Source organism: Thamnophis sirtalis, unplaced genomic scaffold (genome assembly GCF_051295495.1).
Source record: "Thamnophis sirtalis isolate CommonGarterSnake01/CBP01778 unplaced genomic scaffold, rThaSir2_p1.2 scaffold_4, whole genome shotgun sequence".
Lineage (NCBI taxonomy): Eukaryota > Metazoa > Chordata > Lepidosauria > Squamata > Natricidae > Thamnophis > Thamnophis sirtalis.
In genome coordinates this window covers 86024391-86049755 of record NW_028261384.1, presented here as the reverse complement: position 1 = coordinate 86049755, position 25365 = coordinate 86024391, and the positions used below count along the sequence as shown (strand labels likewise).

The 25365-nt window shown below is 39.0% G+C and overlaps 1 protein-coding gene across 2 annotated transcripts in view; it reads left to right on the top strand.

Moving 5' to 3' along the window:
* The first annotated feature begins 987 nt into the window (after positions 1 to 987).
* The window catches only part of LOC106540291 (amine oxidase [copper-containing] 3), a 32122-nt gene continuing 7744 nt past the window's right edge, over positions 988 to 25365 (top strand). The window contains exons 1-2 of one of the 2 annotated variants that reach the window (XM_087713276.1): positions 988 to 2573; positions 20737 to 21022. In XM_087713276.1, the coding sequence (XP_087569402.1) occupies positions 1004 to 2573; positions 20737 to 21022 (1856 nt within the window). In that variant the 5' untranslated portion in view covers positions 988 to 1003. Of the gene's footprint in view, positions 2574 to 13392; positions 15015 to 20736; positions 21023 to 25365 lie in introns of those variants that run through there. The other variant, XM_014055357.2, reaches the window with a different exon arrangement.

Here is a 25365-nt window from a genome sequence, read left to right as displayed (position 1 = left end):
GCAAACTGGAAGTAGGAATGGAAATTCCCACAAAGACCTTCTGCCTGCAAGAGTCTCTGTTTTTCTTTCCTCAGCAAGCCAGGCATAAAAAAGAATAAAACTGTCTGAAGTCTTCTGGCTGAGCTGAGTGGAAATTTAGTGTGAATTCAAAGAAGAAATAGAAAATGCTTTATGAAAGAGGGAACCTTTCAAACTTCATAGCCTTTAGATTTCCTGAAGCATGACACAAGATCATGTCTCAATCCAGAAAAAGATAAAGCCACAGACATTCACTTATGCCTGTTGTTCGTACCCTTCTATTTGGCAGACCCATGGAGGCAGGCAATGCAATTCCTAAGTCCTAACTTCGCTCGCTACCTTGCCTGGCTGCGGGACAAATTTGCTCAGCATTCATTTTCAAAGAAGTATAAGGTATGGCAAAGCATATACCCTTCTAACATGTGAATATATCTCGATAAAAATGTTGCCTTTCTATGAGTTAATGTCATACTCTGCATCGATTCTGATGAACCAATCAAAGCAATATTCATAGCGTGTGTTGTTTGGCTATTAAGGTATTTTGTTAATTGTTGGCATCAATCCTATGTATTTAGATTGCTGTAGCCATCATGAATCCTTCAAGGAGCAGTTGCATTTAATCATTGTAATGAATGTTCTTTGCTATCCAAGGAGGAGATAGCTTTTTTGTTTTCCAAAGCATGCTGAAACTATCACACATTCTAGTATCTATTTGCCATTCCTTGGAAAATGAGTGGAGGAGCAAACTGAAATAAGTGGTTTATGATTTATCCTGTGACTCAACATTATTTTCTCTAGCCCCAGGATGTATGTGCAACAGCACAAACATCTCCACAGGCATAAAGAGGAGAGTCATATTCCTTTGCTGACCTTTGACAAACCTTTCCTTTCAGATTTCTCCCTCCTTCTAGTCTGTTTTTCATTCTAGCTAGTTATAATTCCAGAGAGCGGTTTGGAAGGCTCCACTATTTCAGCTGCTGCAAAGATGAATCAGAAAGTTCTTTTCCTCATGCTCTTTCTAGCCTTTCTAGCAATTTTTGCTTTAGTGAGTATCTTGTTGACCAGAGGCGGGAAGTATGAGAGCTGTGCTTCTCAATCTCGAGCTTTAACTGAGCATCTAAATAACAAATGGAGCTGGCTCTTTGCTGATGTATCACAAGAGGAATTAGTCCATGTAGTACAGTATATGAAATCCAACCTTGGAGCCACGTTGGAAGATGCTTCTCATGCAAAGCCTTCTGATAACTGCATTCATTCTGTTGATTTGGAGTTGCCCTCTAAAGCAGACACTTTGTCATGTCTGGATCAAGGAGGAAGATGCCCACCTAGGCAGGCTTTGGTTGTAGTGTATTTTGGAAATCAGCCAGATCCAAATGTTACTGAATATGTGGTGGGTCCCCTCCCACAGCCTTTGTATCACCGGGATGTGACAGTGCAAAAGTATGGAGGACAGCTGCCATATTATCGCAGACCTTCACTGATTGCTGAACACAAGCAGATGGCCCACTTTCTTCAGAGTACTGTGTTCCCCACAGCCCCAAGCTTCATGCATGAAGTATTGAACTACGATGGAGCCAACCTAGCAGCAATGACTACATCACCAAAGGGAATGAAATCTGGGGATCGTGCAACTTGGTTGATCTTGTACCAGAATGTAACTGGTTTCTTTTTACATCCTGTTGGGCTTGAAGTGCTTATAGACCACAAAAACCTGGATATTACCCATTGGATTGTCAAGAAAGTATTTTATGGTGGCCAATACTATAGGGACATGGCCCAATTGGAAAGAGAATTCATAGAGGGGCACGTGCATGTGGAAACGGTGAACAGCGTTCCAGTTGATGGGGGATTCTCCTCAATGAAACCAAGGGTGCATCATGCCAAACTGAGTTCCCTGAATTATGAACCTTTTGGACCACGTTACGTTGTGAAAAACAACCAAGTCCACTCTGAATCCTGGAGTTTTGCCTACCGAATGGATTTGCATAGAGGACCACAACTTTTTGACATTAGGTTCAAAAATGAAAGGGTTGTGTATGAGCTCAGTGTGCAAGACGCTATGTCCGTCTATGGCTCCAACAACCCTGGCGGGATGTCTATTAGATACATGGATGGAAGTTTTGGAATTGGAAAGTTCTCATCTCCTCTTATGCGAGGCCTTGACTGCCCTTATTCTGCTACTTATCTTAACGTTACCTTCCTAGCAGAAGTAGAAAGACCTCTCATTATTCGTGATGCTATTTGTGTTTTTGAACAGGATATGGGAGTTCCATTTCGGCGTCACTTTTCCAATTTTCACTCTCTGTATTATGGAGGGCTACGAAGCACAGCATTGGTCTTCCGCTCTGTGTCCACTATTGGCAATTATGACTATATCTGGGACTTTGTATTTAATCCAAATGGAGCAATTGAAAGCAAAGTCCGTGCCACTGGTTATATAAGTTCATCTTACCTCCATAATGATGGTCTAGAATATGGAAACAGAGTTGGAGACTACACTCTGGGAACAATTCATACACACTTTGTTGGCTTCAAGCTGGATCTAGATGTCGCTGGTAAGTATGCAGATTTTCTGTTTCCATCAAGTAAATCCTGAATCCTATCTATTTCTATTGTGTGCATTTAGATAGGTCTTTATCTTTGACAGAAATGTGAATGTATAGTATATCCTTTGTTATTTAATCACACTGGATGAAGATACAGATTGATTCCAAGAGTATCAGCCTCTCTTATGTTTATACTCTCCCTGTAAATGGCAAAAGTAAAGGTTCCCCTCGCACATATGTACTAGTCGTTCCCAACTCTAGGGGTGGTGCTCATCTCCGTTTCAAAGCCTAAGAACCAGCACTGTCCGAAAACATCTCCATGATCATGTTGCCAGCATGATTAAATGCCAAAGGCACATGGAACACTGTTACCTTCCTATTTTTCTACTTGCATTTTTACATGCTTTCGAACTGCTAGATTGGCAAAAGCTGGGACAAGTAACGGTAACTCACTTTGTTATGCGGCACTATGGATTCGAACTGCCAACCTTTCTGATCAACAAGTTCAGTGTCTTAGCCACCTCTTCCCTTGGCTCTCCCTGTAGCCTATTAATGATTCGATGTCCTTTTCAGATTCCTATATTAGCAAATCCTCTAAGTTCAGGCTTTGTACTGTTTGTAATTGCAGAGTAAGAAGCAAGGTTCTGCTGAGTATTGGTTCTAACCTACTCCAGAATACTCATCTTAGCACACCTTAACCCTCTATTTTCAGAAATGATCTCTTACTAATATATAATCCTTTTATGAGATCTCAATGCAATTTGTAATTTGATTTCCAGGGGATAATGCCTTTGTCCTCTGAAGATGGCTTTCTTTTGAGATTTTTTTGTGTTTAATAAGCAGAAGATACAAACATGTCAGTTTTATCCCAACTGGCAACAAGTAAATTTTTCTTGATCTTTCTGAGCAAAAAAGCATTATGTCCTTTCAGTCAGATGATCCAAATTCCAAATTATCATTCTCCATTAGACCATTTTAACTTCCTTTTTGGCGAGATGTTGTAAGAGAAAGACAGGATGGTTTTCCATCTGTATTCTTCTCTCCCCTTCCTCCTATTATAGCAGTTCAGTGAAAAGCAACCTTGTTTTTCCAAAAGTTGCCTTGAATTCTTATTTACTTGCATGTTTATATTGTTTGTAAGTGTTTTTGAAGGTTTTTTTAATTCCCAAAGGCAGTTTATAAATAATTGTAACATATAAAGAAACAGAATGTAAAAACAGCTAAATCAATGTTGTCACTTAAGTTATTTCTCTCTCTAGGAGCTTCCAGCCAGAAATCTTACAAGCACAAGAAACTGTTATTTACTTATTTACTGGTTTTGGGAACAGTCATCATCACAGCAGTTTTAGAAGTACTAAAGTTACAAATTATTATTTTATCAGATTGTATTGCATAGTGCAGGCTGGATATTGAAATGGCAGTATTGTTCTCCTTCCCCACTATAGTGAGAGTAATAATCAGTAAGGAATTAAAAAAAAAAACCTACTGCTTTTTCCTTCCTTCCTTCCTTCCTTCCTTCCTTCCTTCCTTCCTTCCTTCCTTCCTTCCTTCCTTCCTTCCTTCCTTCCTTCCTTTCCTCTCTCTCTCCTAGAGGGCTGTCCAAATTCATTAGCACACTACATTAAATACAATAGAAATATATAGAATTTAAAAGAGCCTTACCATCCATCCTAATCCTGGAGGAAAAGCCAGGTTTTTAAAAACTTTTAAAAAGCTTTTGAGGATTGAAACATACAATATGAGAGGAGGATGTTCTAGAAGGCAGGAGCTCTTCCAGAAAAGGCCTATTTTCTGGATCCATGAGATGATATTTAATTAATAGAAACAGGAGTGTGCCCGCTCTATTTGATAATATAGAAAGACAGAAACCATTGGAGAAAGGCAGCCCCTTCAAACAAGCAAAACCTATGCCATGAAGGGAGGTGGTATTCAGCAGGATGGAGATTTTACCGTATCCTTCCCCTGCCACGCCCACCAAATCATGCCACACCCACAGAACCAATAGTAAATAATTTGAACATCACAACTGATGTACAGGTAATAACAATGATCTTGAATTATATCCAGAATCTGTCTTGTAGCCAATGCCATTCATGGAGTAGCAATTATATATGGGCATACTGAGGAATGCGCATCTCTGCTTCCATTGTCATATTCTGAACTAGTTGTTACTTTCGAGTGGTCTTCTAGGGCTGTCCCATATAGATGACACTGCAATAGTCCACATGAAAGGTGACTGGGATGGGATTGTTTGCAGGGGGCCCTGGTTCAGTAACAGGTGCATATATTAATATCAGTAAATGTCTTCCTGATTACAGTTGCTGAATATTCTTCAGACAGGAACTGTGAATCCAGAAAATACTCTCAAATTGCATGCCATTTCTGAATGTGGAAGGGTTATCTCATCTAGGATTTAATATGGAAAAATTCCAGGGCTGGGCAGTCTACCTGCTCAGAGAAATTTAGTCCTGTTGGGGTTTTTACATCATCATGGCTAAATTCCTGACCCATTGGAGTTTTAGCTGGTTTAAACAATTCCATCCCAAACATTCTGAGTAGCTGGTTAATCTTGGTTTGTGAGATTTTGTATCCTCCCCTGGTTTTATCTATTTGTAAACCAAGATATTGCCTAATTTCACTGAGATGTTTTATACTGAACTGCTCCTTTACAGTGTTATAATCCTCATAGCTTCTTGCTCAGTTTTAGTGATTAATGCTATGTTATCAGTGAACAATAGCAACAATGAAATCACACCGTCGCTTTCTTTCTTAAACAAACATGGATCAACCATGCCAGCTCTTAGTTAACTCTTTAACTATACATTGATTCCATTCATATCCTGATTGCTTCAAGCCACAAAGACTCTTTTTCAACCTCCAGCAGTCAGTTTTTCTATCAGTTTTAAATCCCGCAGGCTTCTGTAAATATATAGTATGTTGCAATGGTGCATGCAGATATGCTGTCTCTACATCTAAATGATTAACTATATATTCATTCTTAGCTGCCCACACTAATGCTGCACGTAACCTTATAGCCTTTAAACTAGGCGCAAAGACTTCATCATAATCATTGGCTGACTGAGCAAACCCTTGTGCAACTAACCTGGCTTTATGAGTTACAGTCCTATCTACACTATTTTTATGTTTGAAAATCCATTTAAATGCTTACTCTAAATGCATCTTCCAAAGATTTAGAACCATTTTACTTTTTATCTTGTGTGCTATTGATAAGGAAGTCAATAGTTCACCATTTTGAGATTATTTTATTGTTAAATTAAATTAAATCTCTAATTTATATAATTTATTTGACATCCGGCTCTTTTATATCCTTTGCTTCCTTTCTCTCAGGGAAAAGATCAGAACTGCTCAAATAGAACAATAATGGCTTCTGGTGGTTTTAGGTCAACTGCTTGCATTGTGTCTCTTCTTCCTGTTCCATACCTTGAATCCAATAGATCAGTAAACATAATAAAAATAGATCTTTAAACGAATTCTGATCCTTAATTAACTATTCATGGGAAGTTAAAATGATACTAAGAAATACTACTGGCATGTTAAGAATTCAGCCTAATAGTTGATGTCCTCTTCAAGTGGAGCCCTGTTTCTGCTGACCAGTGGTCCCATCTTTGGCAAAAGTATAGAGATAACTTTTCATTGCCTTCTTCCAAGATATTTCAGCTGTCCAATCTATGTTACAACCTTACTAGTTCTTAGTGGTCTTCTAAGTATGTACTACATTTGGGAGATCAGCCACGAGCAGTTCAATGCTGCCACCTATCTCGATTAAATGGCCAGTGATCAAAAAGCAAAAGAAAGTAAAGGGTTAATTAGCTCAATGAAAACATAGCATAGAATACAATAATCAAAAACTTCTTTCTCTAGTTGGAAGCACATGGACAAAGTTGCCAAAGATAAATTTGGCTTACTGAGGGGGGTTGGGGCAGTCTCCAGTTTGGCACACTAGTTTGGGAACTTTAATTCTCACAATTCCCAGCAAGATGAGAAGTAGGGACATTTGGAAGGGGATTCAAAATTCTCAAAAATGTTCAAGGACTGATATTTTGGCAGTAGGGCTAATAGAATACCTATAACTGCAAATCAGTTAATGATACCTATTCATTTTATGCTGCAAGGTTTACTACATTTCTGAGTAGACAAGTCTTGATTCTGATCTTTGATGGAGAAAGTCTCTGCAGAATTACTCACTTGAGTTGTGTTTATTCTGGACAGGGAAGAAAATTCCAATAACACAAACATAGATGTGCCTTACAAGAGGAAGTGGTTTTAAGAGAAAGTTGGGGAAAATAGCCTTTACTGTGATTAGTTTTGGAAAACAACAATGAAAAGGGGGTTTCCCTATTCTGCCTAGAGTTTTCCATTTCTGGTGACTGCTTTTCCCATTAACAAAAGGTCAGTTTTAGGGCACTTTCAGCTGAAATGAATGCTGGATAGATTAACTAATTGTTGCCCATCTTTGCTATTCTTAATTAGCTAGCCTGAACATAGTGAAATGCATGTTAAAAATGCAGATCCATGTACACAATAGATTTCCTATATGAATATTTGTGTTTCACACGTGATTTTTTTTTATTGAACAGAAGATAATAACATCTTAATAGAAGAATAAGTAGGGTCTAAACAATGTAGATGTACCGTATTTTCACGACCATAAGCCGCACTGAAAATCCTAAAATTTGATCCAAAATCGGCAGTGCGGCTTATAACCCGGTGCGCTTTATATGTGGAAAAAGATCTCCCAGCTGCTTTGCTCCTCGCGACTGCAATAGATGTCCAGAAGCGGCCCCTGGGGCCAATGGGGACCGGACCCCCAGCTCGACAGCCCCTGTCGCCTCTGGACGTCCACCGCAGCTGTGAGGAGCCGAGGAGAGCGCGGAGAAGAGCGCGCGATGGCCCCCGGCGCTCCGGGAAGCGGGAGAGGCGCGCGGCCCGGCCTCTCCTCCCTGGACGCCGCAGCAGCAGCCCCAAGCGCACCGATCCCCGCGCCCTTCGCATCGGGGCATGCTCTTGCAGCACGCCCCGATGCGAAAAACACAGAGATCGGCGGCGACGTCCAGGGAGGAGAAATCAAACCGCGCGCCTCTCCCGCCTCCCGGAGCGCCAAGAACCGTCGTGCGCTCCCCTCCACACTCTCCTCGGCTCCCCACAACCGCAACAGACGTCCAGAAGCGACAGGGGCCACCGAGCCGGAAATCCAATCCCCACCAGCCCCAAAAGCCGCTTCTGGACATCTGTTGCAGTCGCGAGGAGCGGCACGAGGGTTCTTGGCGCTCCGGGGGGCGCCGAGGGCGGCTGGGAGGGGCGCGCGGCTTGGTTTCTCCTCCCTGGACGCCGCAGCAGCAGCCCCAAACTCACCGATCCCAGTGCCTTTCGCATCGGGGGGCGCTGCAAGAGCATGCCCCGATGCGAAAAACACAGAGATCGGTGCGCCCGGGGCCGCCGCTGCGACGTCCAGGGAGGAGAAACCAAGCCGCGCGCCCCTCCCAGCCGCCCTCGGCGCCCCCCGGAGCGCCAAGAACCCTCGTGCCGCTCCTCACGACTGCAACAGATGTCCAGAAGCGTCGGGAAATGTGCGGCTTATAACCCGGTGCGCTTTATATGTGGAAAAAGTTTGAAAAATTAACGTTAATTGATACTGCGGCTTATAATCCGGTGCGGCTTTTGGTCGTGAAAATACGGTACATTTGATTGAGCAATAATTTTATCCTACCTAGCAGAAAAATATGCCCAGTCTTAAGTTCCATTGTATGCAGCTGTCACAAACAAAAAAGCAGCTTTTTATAACATACAAGAGAAATTCTATGGAAGAAATTATTGCCTAATATTATAAATTAAAGACTTATTTTATTAATAATATATACAGTTATATTGTCCTGAGAGCTACGCACAGTGCTCTGGGTCAATGCACTGATTCAATTCCCCTGACCTTGGATGTTTAACAAGGATTTCTCTTTGCTCCATTATTAAATTTTGCTAACAATTTTATTGTCTCCTATTTTAATCACTGGTGATTTCATCTGCCTAACTTAACTGAGAGGAATATCCCAATCCACTTTTATGTGGATAAGGTTATCCTTTCACCGTTCCTGTGGAGAGCACTTATACATTATTGTGAAGACTGGGAAATATGAACTACCAGAAAACAAATGTCATAATCATCCTAGCATTTTTCTTGCAGGTGCAAAATCTGTTTTTTGGGTCAACAATCATCATCTTACACAATCAAATGCAGCATCTGGGTTTAACACAACATTTTTTATGCCCACATTTATTGAATTTTGCCATCTTCTCTGTTGTCTTCCATGGGGCACTTGCCATCTATATTAAAGTGGAAGGTGATGTAACGCAACTGTGTGAGGTGCTGCTCATTGAACATAGCCATATCACTGTAAATGTTTCTCCTGCATTTTCTCTGATATTGACACAGTGCCCATTTGCTTCTAAACTGTGTGGTGGCTTACAAGGTCAAGGAGAGAAACACCTAACAACCAAGAAAGTGTGCTCATCTCACCGGCATGTAAAGTACACTCAATTAACATTTGGTGACTGTCCAGCACTCAGCAACATATAGAACTGCTGGGTGCACCATGTTTCATATAACTTTGATTTTATATGGATTGGCATGAGTCAATCATAGAGCACACCAGTGATCGCTTTCCACCGTAACCATACTTTGTTTACTCTTGCACACACTTTGTTTTTGATGCTGCCATCACTTTGTAGATGGGATCCTAGGTGACAAAAGGAGTTGGTCTTCACTAGATTCTCACTGCTGACTTGTATGATGGCATTGCTTGGACTGCTCTCTAAATACTCAGTCTTTCTGATATTGAGGCACAAGCTAAATTGGTTAAGATGGTTGTTCCACATCTGCACTTCTCTAGTGGTAACTACACTTCAACAAGAGAATAATTATGGAAGCTATCGAAATAGAGAAACATCCACAAAACATGAATAAATGTGATGATACCTCCCACCTACCAGACATCTAGAAACCAGCCCTAGTCAACAAACGAGCCCCTTCTACCACCCAGGCTGTTACAACAGAAAACAACAACGGACACACAACCAGCACCAATCAGCATCAATCTACCACTCATGATACAATCACACAGCCAATCAATCCACTTATTGAAACAAAGCCAGCACTCCACACACCCCCACCAAGATTTACAGAAAGACGGCAGCTCCAACCACACTTTAAGCCGAAAACACCAGCCTGAAGATGGGGAGTCAGACCTCGCTGAAACGTTGCCAAGACAATCTATATATATAACAGTGGGGCAAAAAAGTATTTAGTCAGCCACCAATTGTGCAAGTTCTCCCACTTAAAAAGATGAGAGAGGCCTGTAATTGACCTCAGAGGTAGACCTCAACTATGAGATACAAAATGAGAAAACAAATCCAGACAATCACATCAATCACAAGAATTTTTTTGCAGGTTATGGTGGAAAATAAGTATTTGGTCACCTACAAACAAGCAAGATTTCTGGCTCTCACAGACCTGTAACTTCTTCTTTAAGAGGCTCCTCTGTCCTCCACTCATTACCTGTATTAATGGCACCTGTTTTAACTTGTTAGCAGTATAAAAGACACCTGTCCACAACCTCAAACAGTCACACTCCAAACTCCACTATGGTGAAGACCAAAGAGCTGTCGAAGGATACCAGAAACAAAATTGTAGACCTGCACCAGGCTGGGAAGACTGGTTCCATTATCTGTCAATCAGCTCGTCACAAGAGTCCATCACGACAGAAACCCAATATTTTTACTGTTGCCTTTGTTATATTTGTATTTATGCTGATAAATAAATAAAGGGAGACTAGTATAGATCTCTTTCAAGCTATTTAGCTCTCATCAGCTAGCCATACCCTTACTGGGATTCGAACCTGTGCTGATAATGGAAGCAGTTAGCTTCCTCCCATAATTGAGGCATATCGGGTTGTGACACTAAATATGTACCTTCTTTCCTGGCTTCAGCTGATAAGGAAGAGACCTGTGGCTTAATGGCTAAGACGTTTGCCTAAGATGCAATACAGCACAGGTTCGAATCCCAGTAAGGGTATGGCTAGCTGATGAGAGCTAAATAGCTTGAAATAGATCTATACTAGTCTCCCTTTATTTATCAGCACAAATACAACACACACACACACACACATACATACATACATATCTCCTGACCACCCTGTCAATTCCCCTCCCCTTGAGCCTCTCCCCCTAGCAACGGCCACTTATCTGCCTGCAGAAAGGGGAGGAGAAGGGAGGAAGGTTTCAAATTCTTAATCTGACATTACTCAGGTGTAGCCTTGAGGTGTATAATATTTCTGGGAACTTTATTTAGGCAGGATGTCAGACTGGAGGCAGTAGAACTAAGATAGCAACCAGCGATGAAGATAACTTAAATCTTACTGGTATGTTTTCTGCCATTCATAGGCATCTAAGTTGGAACTGTATAGTAATAAAAACATGATGAAGCATACTTTGAAAAAATCAAGATGGCAGCAAAGACTACCTGATTGAAATCTCACCTTAAACATGTCTGACACATATAAAAAAAGGGAAGTACCTCACATGATTTTGGCCATTATCCTGACTTATTTGACACCCCACCCCCACCCCATGAGAGCATATCTTAGTCAATCTTCTGGCTAATTAGTTTCCCTCTTCTGCATTGTCAAGTCTCCCAATTTTATTTCTGCCCCACATCCGGTATATTAGCAATTGCCACTTGTGCTGGCTTAGCCATAGATTCTTTTGTGAACTAGTCATCTGGATCTGGTATAGTTTTCTTTATTTTTCCATTAATTCCTTTTTTCCCCAGGGGATTATTTTCCTCTATTTCAGCCACAGAACTATGAGATTAAAAAAAAAAAACTATGCATGAAATATGCATGGGAGTATGACTCCTGGCCAAATACAGGTAGTCCTCGACTTACAACCACACTTGAGCCCCCAAATTCCTCTTAAGCAAGAGAGTTGTTAAGAGAAGTTTACCCCATTTTACAACTTGTTTGTCACAGTTGTTAAGAGAACGACTGCAGTTGTTCAGTTAGTAACATGGTTGTTAAGTGAATCTGACTTCCACATTGACTTTGCTTGTCAAAAGATCCTGGAGCACTGCAACCGCCATGTATTCAGTTGCCGAGTGTCTGAATTTTGATCCCATGATCACAAGGATATTACAAAGATTGTACGTGTGGGAAATGATCATGTTACTTTTTTAGTGCTGTTGTAACTTCGAACGGCCACGAAACGAACTGTTATAACTTTAGGACTACCCATAATGACAGACTTCCTGGAACATGAATGATCTTTAACAATTACAATTCTAGTACTCAGCAGAAATGCAGCGTTTACAGTAGATAAGAGCTACTATATGGAAGCCCTCTTCCTTTTTTAAAAAGCCCTTTCACAGACAGATGCTTCCTGACAGCCTTGTTCACATAAAGATAGTAGGCTTTTATCTTCATGGAAAATATATTGCATTGCAGTAAAAACCAGAATTTCCTGAACTTCATGTATCATTCTAATCACAAAAATTCCAAGAACATATTTATTCTAACGATCTATTATTATTCTAAGTATGTAGTTATCCTATTGCTGCCTGATACACTCAGTATGTCACAACTATTCTTGCTGCCTGGACAAAGAACTGATGAAAGTTACACTTTCTTTGGCAAATAATGATATAGACTTGTTCATTTGTTCTCTACACTTTGAAAACTGATTCCTGTAACTGATTAATAAAAATATTCAATCTAAATATCCTAAATCCTTACATTATTATAATATGGTTTTTATCTTCATTTCCTCTGTGCAGTATGCTGAGACAGTCTCAAATCCTTATCTCAAAAAAACTTCCAATTGCTCCAGTAGGAGAAACTTGATTTAGGGTCACAGCAGTCTTAGTAACCTGCCTCCACCACTGCATGGTGTAATGGCACTTTTTCTCCACATATTCTGAATTTCATTACCTTCTATTGCTTGCTTACAATGATTCTAAGGCTGTTTCTTCACTAATGACATACATCATCTTCAGTGCACTACTCTAAGGTGATGTAAAGCACATCCTCATTAATATAATTTTAACACAGCCATTGCCGAAAGACTACAAAATGCAATAGGTTGCTAGTGCAAAAGTGACCTAAATAATTTATTTCTAACACTGGCTGCAATTTCTCAAGCTGCACCACTTGCAGTTCGCCCATATATTTCATTTGTGCAGCTTTCCTCTAACTTTCTGTGATCAGATAAACTTAATCTCTGAAGATAACCCCAAACTCTACTATTGCAGTCCATCAGCTGTTCTTAGTTATTCTAACTTATGCTACATCCTTAGCATTCTAGTCCAACTTCAGTTCTTTGCAGCAGTAGATCAACTGATCCTCCAATTTACTTATATGCACTTTTGAGATTTATCTCAGGTTTTATACCAATAACAATTGTGCTATGTACTTAATAGAGCAACATTACTCTTATTAAGAGTAATACACAGCCTATTAATTTGTTTGGGGAATAGTAAAAATGCATCAATGAGCAATGTAGCAATAGGTTCAGGAATCTTTTCAAAATGAGGTAATCTGTTGTTTTCAATTTAATATTTAGCTCCTTTCCTGTTATCCATAGTCTTTTAGTACATGCATTATTCATTTTTGGCATCCTGAAGAGATTAAAGCTCAGTGAAAGGGCGTTTACTTTTTAACCGAAGCCATGAATTCTAAGCCTCCACTTTTTGGACCCAATCCAGTAAAGTCCCATTTCCTGCAGAAAATAGATAAAGCCTCTTGCCATCTAGCAGCTATTGAATTGTCTTTGGAACTGCCTTCATTTAAACATCTGGTGAGTCTTCAAGGCATATCTTTGCAGCAATGAACCCAAAAGCTCTCCTTGTTCTTCTTATACTTGCTTTGGTTACGATTTTTGCCTTGGTATGTGTGTTGGTGACCAGGAAGGAGAAGTCTAGTCATTGTGGTGCTAAGTCACCTATTTCCTTGGATAGAAGTCAGAAGAACAAGAATATGATATTTGCTGCCCTGTCAGCAGAAGAGATGGTGCAGGTGGTGAAATATCTGCAACTAAGGTTGCCCTTGGTAGATGCTTCTCAGGTTGTATCTTCCAATAATTTTATTCATTATGTTGATGTCAATATCCCCCGCAAAGAAGAGGTGCTGAAATTCCTTGATCATGATGGACCACGCCCTCCTCGACAAGCATTGGCTGTGGTGTATTTTGGAAATCAACTAGAACCAAATGTCACTGAGTATGTTGTAGGGCCACTTCCAGTGCCCACTTATCATTGGGATGTGACGGTGCAAAAATATGGAAAGAAAATATCCTATCATGGCAGGACTCTAATACTAAGTGAATTCGGAGATATTGAAACATTCCTAGTGGAGAAGAAATTTATAGAGGCACCCACTTTTATGGATCAAGTATTTGGACATAATGGAAGCAATTTTGAAGGTATCCTTGCATTACCTGGGGGGTTTCAGTCTGGGGGTCGCTATTCCTGGATTACCTTGTTTCAGAATGTAAAAGGCTTTTTCTTGCATCCATTGGGACTAGAAGTGCTTGTTGACCACAGCAGTTTGAATGTCTCTGATTGGAAAGTTCCAAAAGTATTTTATAATGGCCAATATTTTAACAGTTTTGCAGAACTGGAAGAAAAATTCAAAGCCAAGAGGGTGATTGTAACAAAAGTTAAGCCGGTTTCTTCTGATGGGGGCTTTTCCTCACTTCATCCAAGGACACCCCCTCTAAGATCTGGATCCTTCTATCATGAGCCCTTTGGGCCTCACTACAATGTGAGAAACAACCAAGTAACTACCCCAACCTGGAGCTTTGCCTTTCGGATGGATGTACACAGAGGACTCCATCTCTATGATATCCGATTCAAGGATCAAAGAATTGTATATGAACTTAGTGTGCAGGATGCCATTTCTATCTATGGCTCCAATAGTCCTGGTGGAATGTTAACCCGATACATGGATGCAAGTTTTGGAATGGGAAGATTTGCACATTCGTTAGTTCGTGGAGTTGATTGTCCTTACTCTGCCACTTACCTTGATGCTGTTTATTTAATTGAAAACCTCAAGCCAGAGGTACACAATAACTCAATCTGTGTGTTTGAGCAGAATACAGGGACCCCTTTCCGACGTCATTTTTCCAATTTTCAGTCTGTCTATTATGGGGGACTCGCTAGCTCTGCACTAGTAATGCGTTTTATAGTTACCATTGGTAACTATGACTATGTCTGGAATTTTATTTTTCATCCAAATGGTGCCATTGAAAGCAAAGTCCAAGCAACTGGATACATAATCTCATCTTTCCTCCATAGTGATGGGCTGGATTATGGTAATAGAGTTGCGGATCACACACTTGGTACAATCCATACTCATGTCATCAACTACAGAGTTGATTTAGATGTTGGAGGTAAGTCCTTGGGAGTCTTAAATAATTTTGATTGTTGCAGTTTTGCACTATTTTCTGCTGCTGTTGGCAACTCTATGCCCTACTGCTTCTTCTTACTGTATCTATCTCAATTTGGGTTTCTTATGGAAAAGCCAAAGAGTGATTTGATGGTTAGTAGAATCAGAGACCAGACTTGGTCAGATAGTCAATATTGATGAGCTGCAGAATTATTTAATATTTCAATATTTCCTACTGAACCTCCAAATTAAAAGTTTGCAACTCAATTTCTAGAGCAAAGTAACTCTGCACCTGAAGAGGGCACCATTTGAACAATGAAAACATTTTCTTTCCTCCCTCCCTCTCTCCCTCCCTCCCTCTCCCCCTCTCTTTTTCTCCCTCCTTCCTCCCTCTTCAACTTACAACCCAATTGAGCTCAAAATTTGCATTGCTAAGCAAGGCAATTATTAATAAGTTGTGCCCCATTTTACAACCTTTCTTGCCACCGTTGTTAATTGAATCACTGCAGTTGTTAAGTTAGCAATATAGTTGTTAAGTGAATCTGACTTCCCCATGACTTTGCTTAAAAGAAGGTCGCAAAAGGTGATCATGGGACCCTGGAACACTGGAAACGGCCCAAATATGAGTCAGTTGCCAAGCGTCTGACCTTTGATCATGTGATCATGGGGATACGACGCACAGTCATATGTGTGAAAAATGGTCATAAGTCATTTGTTTCAGTGCCATTGTAATTTCAAACAGTCCCTAAACAAGAAATGGGATATACAAATAGCCTGTTGTAAGTCCAGGACTACCTGTATCTCATTCTTTCAGCTTCAGTCTCTCATAACTTTGTTTGTTCAAGAGCTGAAGGCTCTATGCATAGAGCCTCTTCCTCCATTTCCCTCCTCCCTACCCCAAAAACCCAGTCCTGTGAGGTAGGTTTTCATAATTTGAGGTGAACTTATCTTAAGCTTATTCATCTCTAGTTTGACATTTTAATCACTAAACCACACTAGTTCCATCATTCATTAATATCAAAATAAATCAAACTATTTAGGCTGAATGAAAATAATTTGAATTTCTAAATCCTATATGATTAGTTTTTTCTAGCCTCTTGCCTACTCACACTAATATACAATCTTGTACTGTATAAGCGCAGATAGTCTATACTTGTTCTTTAATCCTAAAGTTTAAATATATGTAATGAATGCCTGCATGCATGTATCCTCCCCCCCCCTCTTCCCCAAATTCTTATCTTGCACTGGTCAGTTACTACAAGAATAGGAATGTCAATGATAAGCAATCATTTACAATTTATTAGGTTCAGCTTTCTAAAGTCCTTAGGGAAAGAGCAGTTAGGATTAGGTAACAAGTTAGAGAAGTTTCTCAATTTAAGTATATATAAACTTTGTTGTGTCAGTCCTGTATTTAGTGTATTTGGGTGTTTACACATATTCCAACATTTTATAATCATATACACATATCTACCATTTTCGTGGCTGTAAAGCCTAGAGAGGCAATTCAGTTTGTGCCTTCAGCTATGCTTAAAAACCCACAATTTTTATAAAACACAGATGTTTTCTATGATTTATGCCAGTGATTCAGATCACTGTTAGTCATGCCATAGTTGTTCTCCAGGGAGTGATTTGGAAATATAAGAACTTTGCTGGTCCAGATCAAGGTTAATCTAGTCTAACATCTGGTAAATCTTTGAAGCAGGATATTTATGCAATAAGAGTTCCTTCCTCCCCCTGTTCCACAACTTGCATATAGAAACATTAATTTTCTTTAATAATTCTTTAGTACCAAAGCAATAGATTATAGCACCACTATAACTATTTTTACAAGTTAATTGCTTTACTGTATTGTGAAATACTAATATAATTTGGGTACATTAAACTGAAATATTAAAATACATTACAGAAAATAACTGAGTTCTGTGATATTTATACAGAAGAAACTGAAAAATGTTAATATAGTAACGATCAAGATAAACGGAACCTTTAAAGATGAGAAAACAAATTTATATCAAGATTAAAAATTATTTGTAGGGTGTCAATGAACAAAAATTGACATTAATAGAAAGTTGTAAAATGCATTGAAAAATATTTTGATTTTTTTAGTTTAATACGTAGTACAACTATTATAATATAGCATAATAATGCTATATTCTACTAGTATTTTAACTTTCTCTGATCTTATAGATAATAAGGCTGTAAATGGTTATAGCCTAGTGATGATAGTAATATATAGCCAATTAGCCATTATCTCTGGTAACCATTTTCAGCCTTGTTTTATATAAGCCTGAAAGCTCCTTTTTAAAACCACCCGTTTGTTATTATCACTATATCTTTGCATACTTTCCACAGTTTGCTTGTATGCATTATGAGCATCTGTAGAGAAAAGATTTTAGAGGCATCAGAAATAGTGTAATGAGAATTAGTAATGTAAATATATAGCAATAGCACTTAGACTTATACACCACTTTGCATGCTTTGCAGCCCTCTCTAAGCTGTTTACAGAGTCAGCATATTGCCTCCAACAATTTGGGTCCTCATTTTATGCACCTCGGAAAGATGGAAGGCTGAATGAACCAGATTTGAACTGCCAAATTGCAGTCAGCTGGCAGTCAGCAGTAGCCTGCAGTACTGCACTCTAACCACTGTGCCACTGCAGCATATAGTACAATTATGAAATGAATAACCATATATATTGTTTTCATTCTGATTTGTTTTTCCGTGCCCCTTTGATTAAAATGTTGAAATATATATTCAGCTGCAGTTTTTGTACTTAAATATACAAACATTTGTTTAATGACTGTTCAAAGTTACAATAGCACTGAAAAAAGTGACATATGTTTGTTTTTCACATGGCGGTTGCATCATCCCTGTGATCATATGATCAAAATATGAATGCTTGGCAACTGGCATGTATTTAGGTCATGTGATCATCTTTTGGAACCTGATAGGCAAAGTGAATAGGCAAGGTAGATTCATTTAACAACTGCAGTAATTCACTTAACAAAAGTAGTAAGAAAAGTCATAACATTGGGTAAAATTCACTTAACAACTGTCTTGCATAGCAACAGAAATTTTTGGCTCCATTGTGGTTATAAATTGATAACTATCTGTATATATACATATTAAGTATATGTCTGATGGCTATATTCCCTAATCTAACATCCAAATTGTGATGAATTTCTGAGTTTAGTATAAATAAATAGATAGATAGATAGATAGATAGATAGATAGATAGATAGATAGATAGATAGATAGATAGATAGATAGATAGATAAATATAGACTTATACAGACTGCATAAGTTTCAAACTTGCCCAAATCGAGTGGCATATACATTTAATAAATAGGTAGATAATACCTGGCCTGTAAAAATTCAGTAATGCTAGTTTGGCCTTTGTTGCCCGTGATGGTACAGATAGTTTAAGAAAATTAACAACTGTTCAAAGTTACGATGCTGAATAATGGAACTTATGTCTGGTTCTTATAATTGTGACTATCACAGCATCCCAACAGTTATGTGATTACAATTTGGCCCTTGATAATAGCTTGCAAGTATGATATAGCATTCCGTATTCATGACATCATCATTGGTGACCTTCACTATAGGCTTCCAACAAGGAAAGTCAGTACAGAAGCTGGCAAGAGATCAGAAATGGCAATTGTGTGCTATCACACTTAATGACCGCACAGGATTTGCTTAATGAGGGCAGCCGGAAGTGCCGGAATTTCCATTGTAAGTTGGCAAAATCACATGATGTTATCCTTTGCAACTGTTATTTGCTGATTGAATAACCAGTCCCAATTACCATTATTAATCTATGACTACCTGTACTTACCCTGAGTTTTTATTTTTTTTGTAACTGAATCCATATATACCTCTTTTTGTTTATCGATTGAAATCTGTTGCAGTAATTTAATTGTTAAGAAAAATGAAGTAGAAGATTATTGGTTGCTGCAGTCTCATTTCTATCCAACGGTGTTCTGTGACCCAGTGCTTCCCCCTTTTTTGCCCTCTCACATGAATGAGGGATTGCTTAAACAAGCAATCTCTTCCTGAGCCACTTTTTTCCACAGAGCAGCATAACTCTAAAAAATGTTAACAACTGCAAGTTGAACAAGCTCAGCTGTATGACCTTAAATTAGTTGATTAAATTCCTCCAGGCAGCTGCCTGAAACTGACTAGAACTTCATCAGTCTCACCCTGAAGTCTTTTGTTGTCAAGTATCCAAAATTTAGTCCGAAATGCATACATTGGCTGAAAAATGAATTATTTAATTATCATTTATTACAGTTTTATTTTCAAACGGGCACTAACCAAGGTAGTTGCTAACTGAGGATTAGCTGTATTGATTTTGATAAACTCTATATGAGAAGATTTCTTTGTGATTGAAATATCTCCACAAGTAACAGCTCAAGACTCAGGGCTCTTCCACACAACCACATTAAAGTTCTGTTTGCTATTCTAGTCCTTGAACTAGGAGCAAAGTGTGTTGACATTAATTGTGCTCCTATTGCTGATTTCTATTCTACCAACAGAGACTGGCCAATGGTACTGTTTTTACTTACATCATGTAAGTCAATTCCAGGAAAGTAATTAAGGTACTCCCTGGGCATCATTTCTCTTTCTACTAAACTCACCCATTGCAGGGGCAACCACTACCAAATTCTTTCCTTTTTGTCCAGAGTGGAGTGGTGCTAACCTCACTGAAGGGGGTATAATCAGTTGAAGTTGCTTAGGCAAAAGATGCTTGGTGCACTTCCTCCTCTATGTCTGTACCATATCAATGTATTTAGTTTTCTGAAACAGCACTGAAAGTATATTCAAAAATAGCCTGGCTGAAGTTGGTAAGTGAAGCACAAAAGAAGCAACAGTTAATTATGAAGATTTTCCCTTGCTTTACTGAACTGAAAAGGTTGTAAATGCGAGGATTAGTCATACCTGCAAATAGTTATTCTATGAACCAGTTGCTAAATGAGAAGTATTTGTATTTCAAGGAATGGAAGGAAGTGTTAGCAGCAATTGAGAAAAGGGCCTTGGGGTTTATATATCTTTTGGACTTTATTATATATATATATATATATATATGCCCAAGTATGGGAGGAAGGTCACACACCTGGGAGGCAATAGAGCACAGGTTCGATTCCCAACTTGGGTATGGCTAGCTGATGAGAGCTAAATAGCTTGAAATAGATCTATACTAGTCTCCCTTTATTTATTTATCAGCATAAATATAGCATATATATATATCATCCAAATGGTGACATGCAGCTTTCAAAAGAGCACTAAAGCTATGTTGATAAGGAAACCACAAAAGACCTTGCAAGTGATACGGAAAGCTTTGGATGACTTTTATGTGGGCTGATGCCTCTGTGGAATTCAGGTGTCCCTTCATTATGCATCCCAAGCCAAAATTGGAAAGCATTCAGCAACTGGAGGAAAGGAGCGATGTTTACAGCAGCCTAAAGTACTGTGGTGAATAGAAACTGGACATAACACAATTCCTGAGCGCATCATTTCCTAAATTGTCAATATACTGGGAGGGAAATGTGTTAGGATAAGGAGGAAACTGTCTCAGCTATGGACTGGAGATGGGCTGAAGGAAACATGAGAACAAGGCAAAAATAATTGGTTATTGAAGCATGATTGTATTGTGATTTGGGTAGATGAGAAAAATCCCACATCTCTGCCTCTTGTTTTCCTTTCCCTTTTCTTTCTATTAATAGGTATAAAAAATTCCTTGGTTGCCAATGATATGACTTTTGAGACAGTGAATACTCCCTGGAATCCAAACCATAAGATTCGGAGAATGAAGCTGGTGAAAAAGGTCTTGGATACCGAAGATAAGGCTGCCTTCCGCCATAATGATAAGATGCCAAGATACATATATTTTGCAGCAAACAGTACAAACAAGTGGGGCCATAAGCGTGGCTACCTAATCCAGATGATCAGCTATGCTGGGGATCATCTCCCAGAGGAGGATCCAATGGAGAGAGCTATCAGTTGGGGCAGGTAAGCAGTCCTTTTCTAAGCACCAAAGTCCAATGCTTTCATTTATTTATTAATTTGAATAGGCTTCTCCTACAGATTTTAAGGTCTGAGGAGGTGTCTGACAGGAAGAGCAGTTCCTCAGGCAGGCTCTAAATGTCAAAGGATAAAGTTATAACCACTTGGGCCCAATAAACAAGCCTGTCAGGGGAAAAGATACTATTTTTAAAATTTATTTATTTGTATCCTGTCTTCATTACTTTAATAAATATAGGTGGTGAACATTCCTAATACTTCTTCCTCCTCCTATTTTGCCCACAACAGCAATTCTGTGAAGTGACTTGGGCTGGAAGAGTGTGGCTGGCTCATAGTTACTCAGCCAGCCATCATGGTTAAGGAGGGACTTGACCACTAGATTTATTCAGTCTAGCTATGCTGAATGCTTTCAACAAGCTGATGCAGTATTTTCAGAAGAGGCTTTCTTTAAATTTGGTTACATTAAACAATAACCACAACATTGCCAGTGTTCCCTTTTTAGGGAAGGTTATTGAGAAGCTGTGCTACAGAGCAGCAACAGAGTGTTCTAGATGATGATTATTTAATCCCTTTCTATGCAGAGTTGAAGCCTAGGATAGCTATAAATTGCTCTAGGGCAGTGTTTTACCAACTTGGCAACTGTAAGGTGTGTGGAATTCCAGAACCCCCCAGCATCCTTTTATACAGCTGCCAAGACAAAGCAGTCCCATAGGTTCTTTAGGAGTTTATGTCACGGGATTGTTGGGTTAGTGCCAATAGTTACTTATTGTTTTATTACTATAGAGCTATACTTGTTCAAATATAATCTATATTTATCTATATTTATTACTTTAATGGCTATATTATAAACCACCAATTGAGAGAATTGACAGTTTACAAGTGTAATTAATATATAAGTAATGAACTGAGGGTCCTTGAAAAGTCTTAATGGAAAAAGAATTGTTGGGCATTAAGATTAGATTACTTAAATAATAGTATCTAGAGGTGTGTTTTTTAAATTTGGCAACATGAAGATGGATGGATTTCAATTGTGGGAACTGAAGCCCACTCATCAAGCTTGAGATACACCCTTTTATACTCCTTTGTAAAATGAAAAACCATGTGCCAGTGTGTGACGTGTTTTTTCTTTCATATCTTTGTTCTGCTTTTGTCTTCAACTTAATTTTAAATTGTTGGATTGAATCCATTTATTTGTATAATTTTATTCAGTGTTTTATGGACTGACACATTTCTTTTATCTTGACACTAGGGTAATTTTGTTACAGTTTTACAAAACCACAAATGGAACCAGAATTTCAGTTGCTAAATTATGTGGTCAGTAAGTGAATTCAATGTGAAGCATCAGTTTTATCACGATTATTAAGTGAATCATTCAATTACTAAGTGAATCACACAATTCATTTATCATTAAGTGTCTTTAAATAAACCTAGTTTCCCCCATTGACTTTGATTGTTGGAAATCGGCTAGGAAGGTTGCATATTGCAATCATGTGACTGAAGTAGTAGTACAACTGTTATAACTTTGAGGACAGGTCGTAAGTCATTGTAACTTTGAACTGCCATTAAATGAAAGGTCGTAAGTCAAGTACTACCTGTACAATAGTTTTAGTAATACGTTTATTGCTATAAGGGGAGCTTGACTTTCCGCAGCCTTTAAACGAGGCTCAGTGTAACGCGGAGGAAGGAAGGCGTTTCCTTCTGGGGAAAGAGCTGGAGGCCGGGAGAAAGAGCTGGAGGCCGGGAGAAAGAGCCAAACGCGACCCTGGTTATCTCCCCCCCCACCTCCTCGCTTCCAGGAACTCCCCGCAACCCCCCGCCCCACAAAAGAGACATCAGCGCCGCCCCGAGGGACAGGAGGGGTCCCGGGCGCAGCGGCATCGTCTCCCCCCCACCACCCGAATAGGGACTCCCAAGTTTTCTAACATTATCTGTTTCTTCTGTTTTTCAATGCAATCAGAGACAAAAATGTTATGTCTGAAATTAAAACACAAGAAGATTGGTATAACTTCAGAATATAGGAGAAATATAAGCTTATTTACTAGATATTCAGGAATAAAACCAACCTTATGAATAGCTTTCACACAGGAAAAAATATTTCAGAATGCAGAAATGAAGAAGCTGGAGACTTGCTTTGCAACATATTTTACGCACCAATTAGGAAATTTTAATTTTAAAAAACTTAAGAGAAAAAAATACCCCACACAATAACCCATATTCTTAGACTTTCAATTTGGATCTACAATACATTAGCGCCTTAGCACCTTGGAGCCATACAGTGGTAGGAAGGGACTGTGATAATAGTTGAATTCTATTTTAATCCACTCACACTTTATAATTCTATGCCTAATGTTAATCTTTATTTATTCTCAATAACACATTAAAACCTTTAAAATGCTTTTGTATGAAATCATGCTAGAAAGAATCATGTGTCTCTAACAATTTTATTGAAATTATAAAACAGGCAGTGACATTTTAATAATTTGAGACACAGTTTACAGAAAGCAAAATTGATTGGGATTATTATAATTCCCCATTTGTTACCAGAGGTTACTTCTGACAAAAAACAGGACGAAGCCCTAGGAAGGGCTATTTTACACATTCCTTGAGGGGCTTAATAGTTAAGGCGCTGGACTAGGATTTAAGAGACCTAGTTCAAAACTACCCTCAAGACACAGCCACTTTTTTTCCGCAGGAAGGGGGAGTTGAGCTGGTGCTCTGCAGATTTTGATTTTAGAAAAAGAAAATAAAGGCTTCTTGGTCCACCTGGACCGGAAAGTCAAAATCCAGAAAATTAACCTTGTTTAGGAAAGTTTTGCACTGATGGAAAAATAGTGTTTTCCAGTGAAAGTTTTTTCTCTACTTTTCCTTGTTTGCTTTTTTGGCCTCTATTCCTTCTCTTCTCTTCTCTCCTCTCCTCTTTTCTTTCTTCCTTTTGTCTTTCCTTCCTTCCTTCTTTCTTTCTTTCCTCTTTCTCTCTCTTTCTTTTTTCTGCCTCTTTTTCTTATCCTCCCACCCTCCTCTCCCCTTTCTTTTTCTCTTTCTTCTCTTTCCTTTTTTGTCTCTCCCTCTGTCTCTGTCTCTCTCTCCCTCTCCCTTCTTTCCTTTCTCCCTTCCTTCCTCTCCCCTCTTTGTTTGCTTCTTTAAGTGCTCCAATTGCTAATCTATATCAGTTGGTAATTTATTCATAACTTGCTAATATCACTGCAGACTATTGGATAGTAAGGGGGAAAGTATAGTCCTCAACTTACAACAGTTCACTTAATGACTAAAGCTACATCAGCACTGAAAAAAGTGAATGACAGCTGTTCTTCACACATGATCATTGCAGCATCCCCATGGTCATATGATCAAAATTTGGATCTTTGGCAACTGCCTCATATTTATGATGGTTGCGGTGTCCTGGGTCACCTTTTGCAACCATCTGCCAAGGAAAGTCAGTAGGAAAGTCAGACTGACTTAACAACCAGGTTACTGATTTAACCGCAGTGATTCACTTAACTGTAGCAAGAAAGGTTGTAAAATGGGGCAAAACTCACTTAACAAATGTCTCACTTAGCAATAGAAACTTTGGGCTCAATTATGGTCGTAGATTGAGGACTACCTGTATAGGGAGATTTCTTTACTTAATGGATATTTACATGGTAGAATTGAGTTTCAAATAACACGAAGTTCGTTGTCTTGGGTGACATCTATGAAAAAAATCCAGGTGCTCAGGTATGAAAATGTGCTGCTCAAACACTATACTTTTCCGCTCACACGGAAAAAAAATTAGAGGGAACATTGCTTATGACCACAATTAGGACTAGATTTCTGTCACTAAGCTATGTAGTCATTAACTGAATCATGTCCCATTTTACATCCTTTTTGTAACTCATTAAATTAATCCTACAGTCATTCAGCAAACCCAGCTTCTCAGAAGAGCCCTGGAAAGACTGCAAATGGCAATCAAGTGACCCTGAGGCATTGCAGTTGTTAAAATGATTGCCAGCTGCTGAGTGTCTGAATTTTGATCATCTGACTGTTGGGTTGGGTAGGTGCTGCAACAGTTGTAAATGCAAAGTCTGGTTATAAATCATATTTTTCAGCACCCATATAATTTTGAATGGTCATTAAATGAATGGTCATAAGTCAAGGATTATTTATACATGTGTTACATTGTGAGCAACTGTGGAAAGGCACATATTCAGATAAGGCACATATTCAGACCATTTAATGACCATTTGCCAATTTTTGTAGAGTATCCATAGTCTTTGGAACTACTATTGCCCATAAGCATTAAAGGTAAAGGTAAAGGTTCCCCTCGCACATCTGTGCTACTCATTCCCGACTCT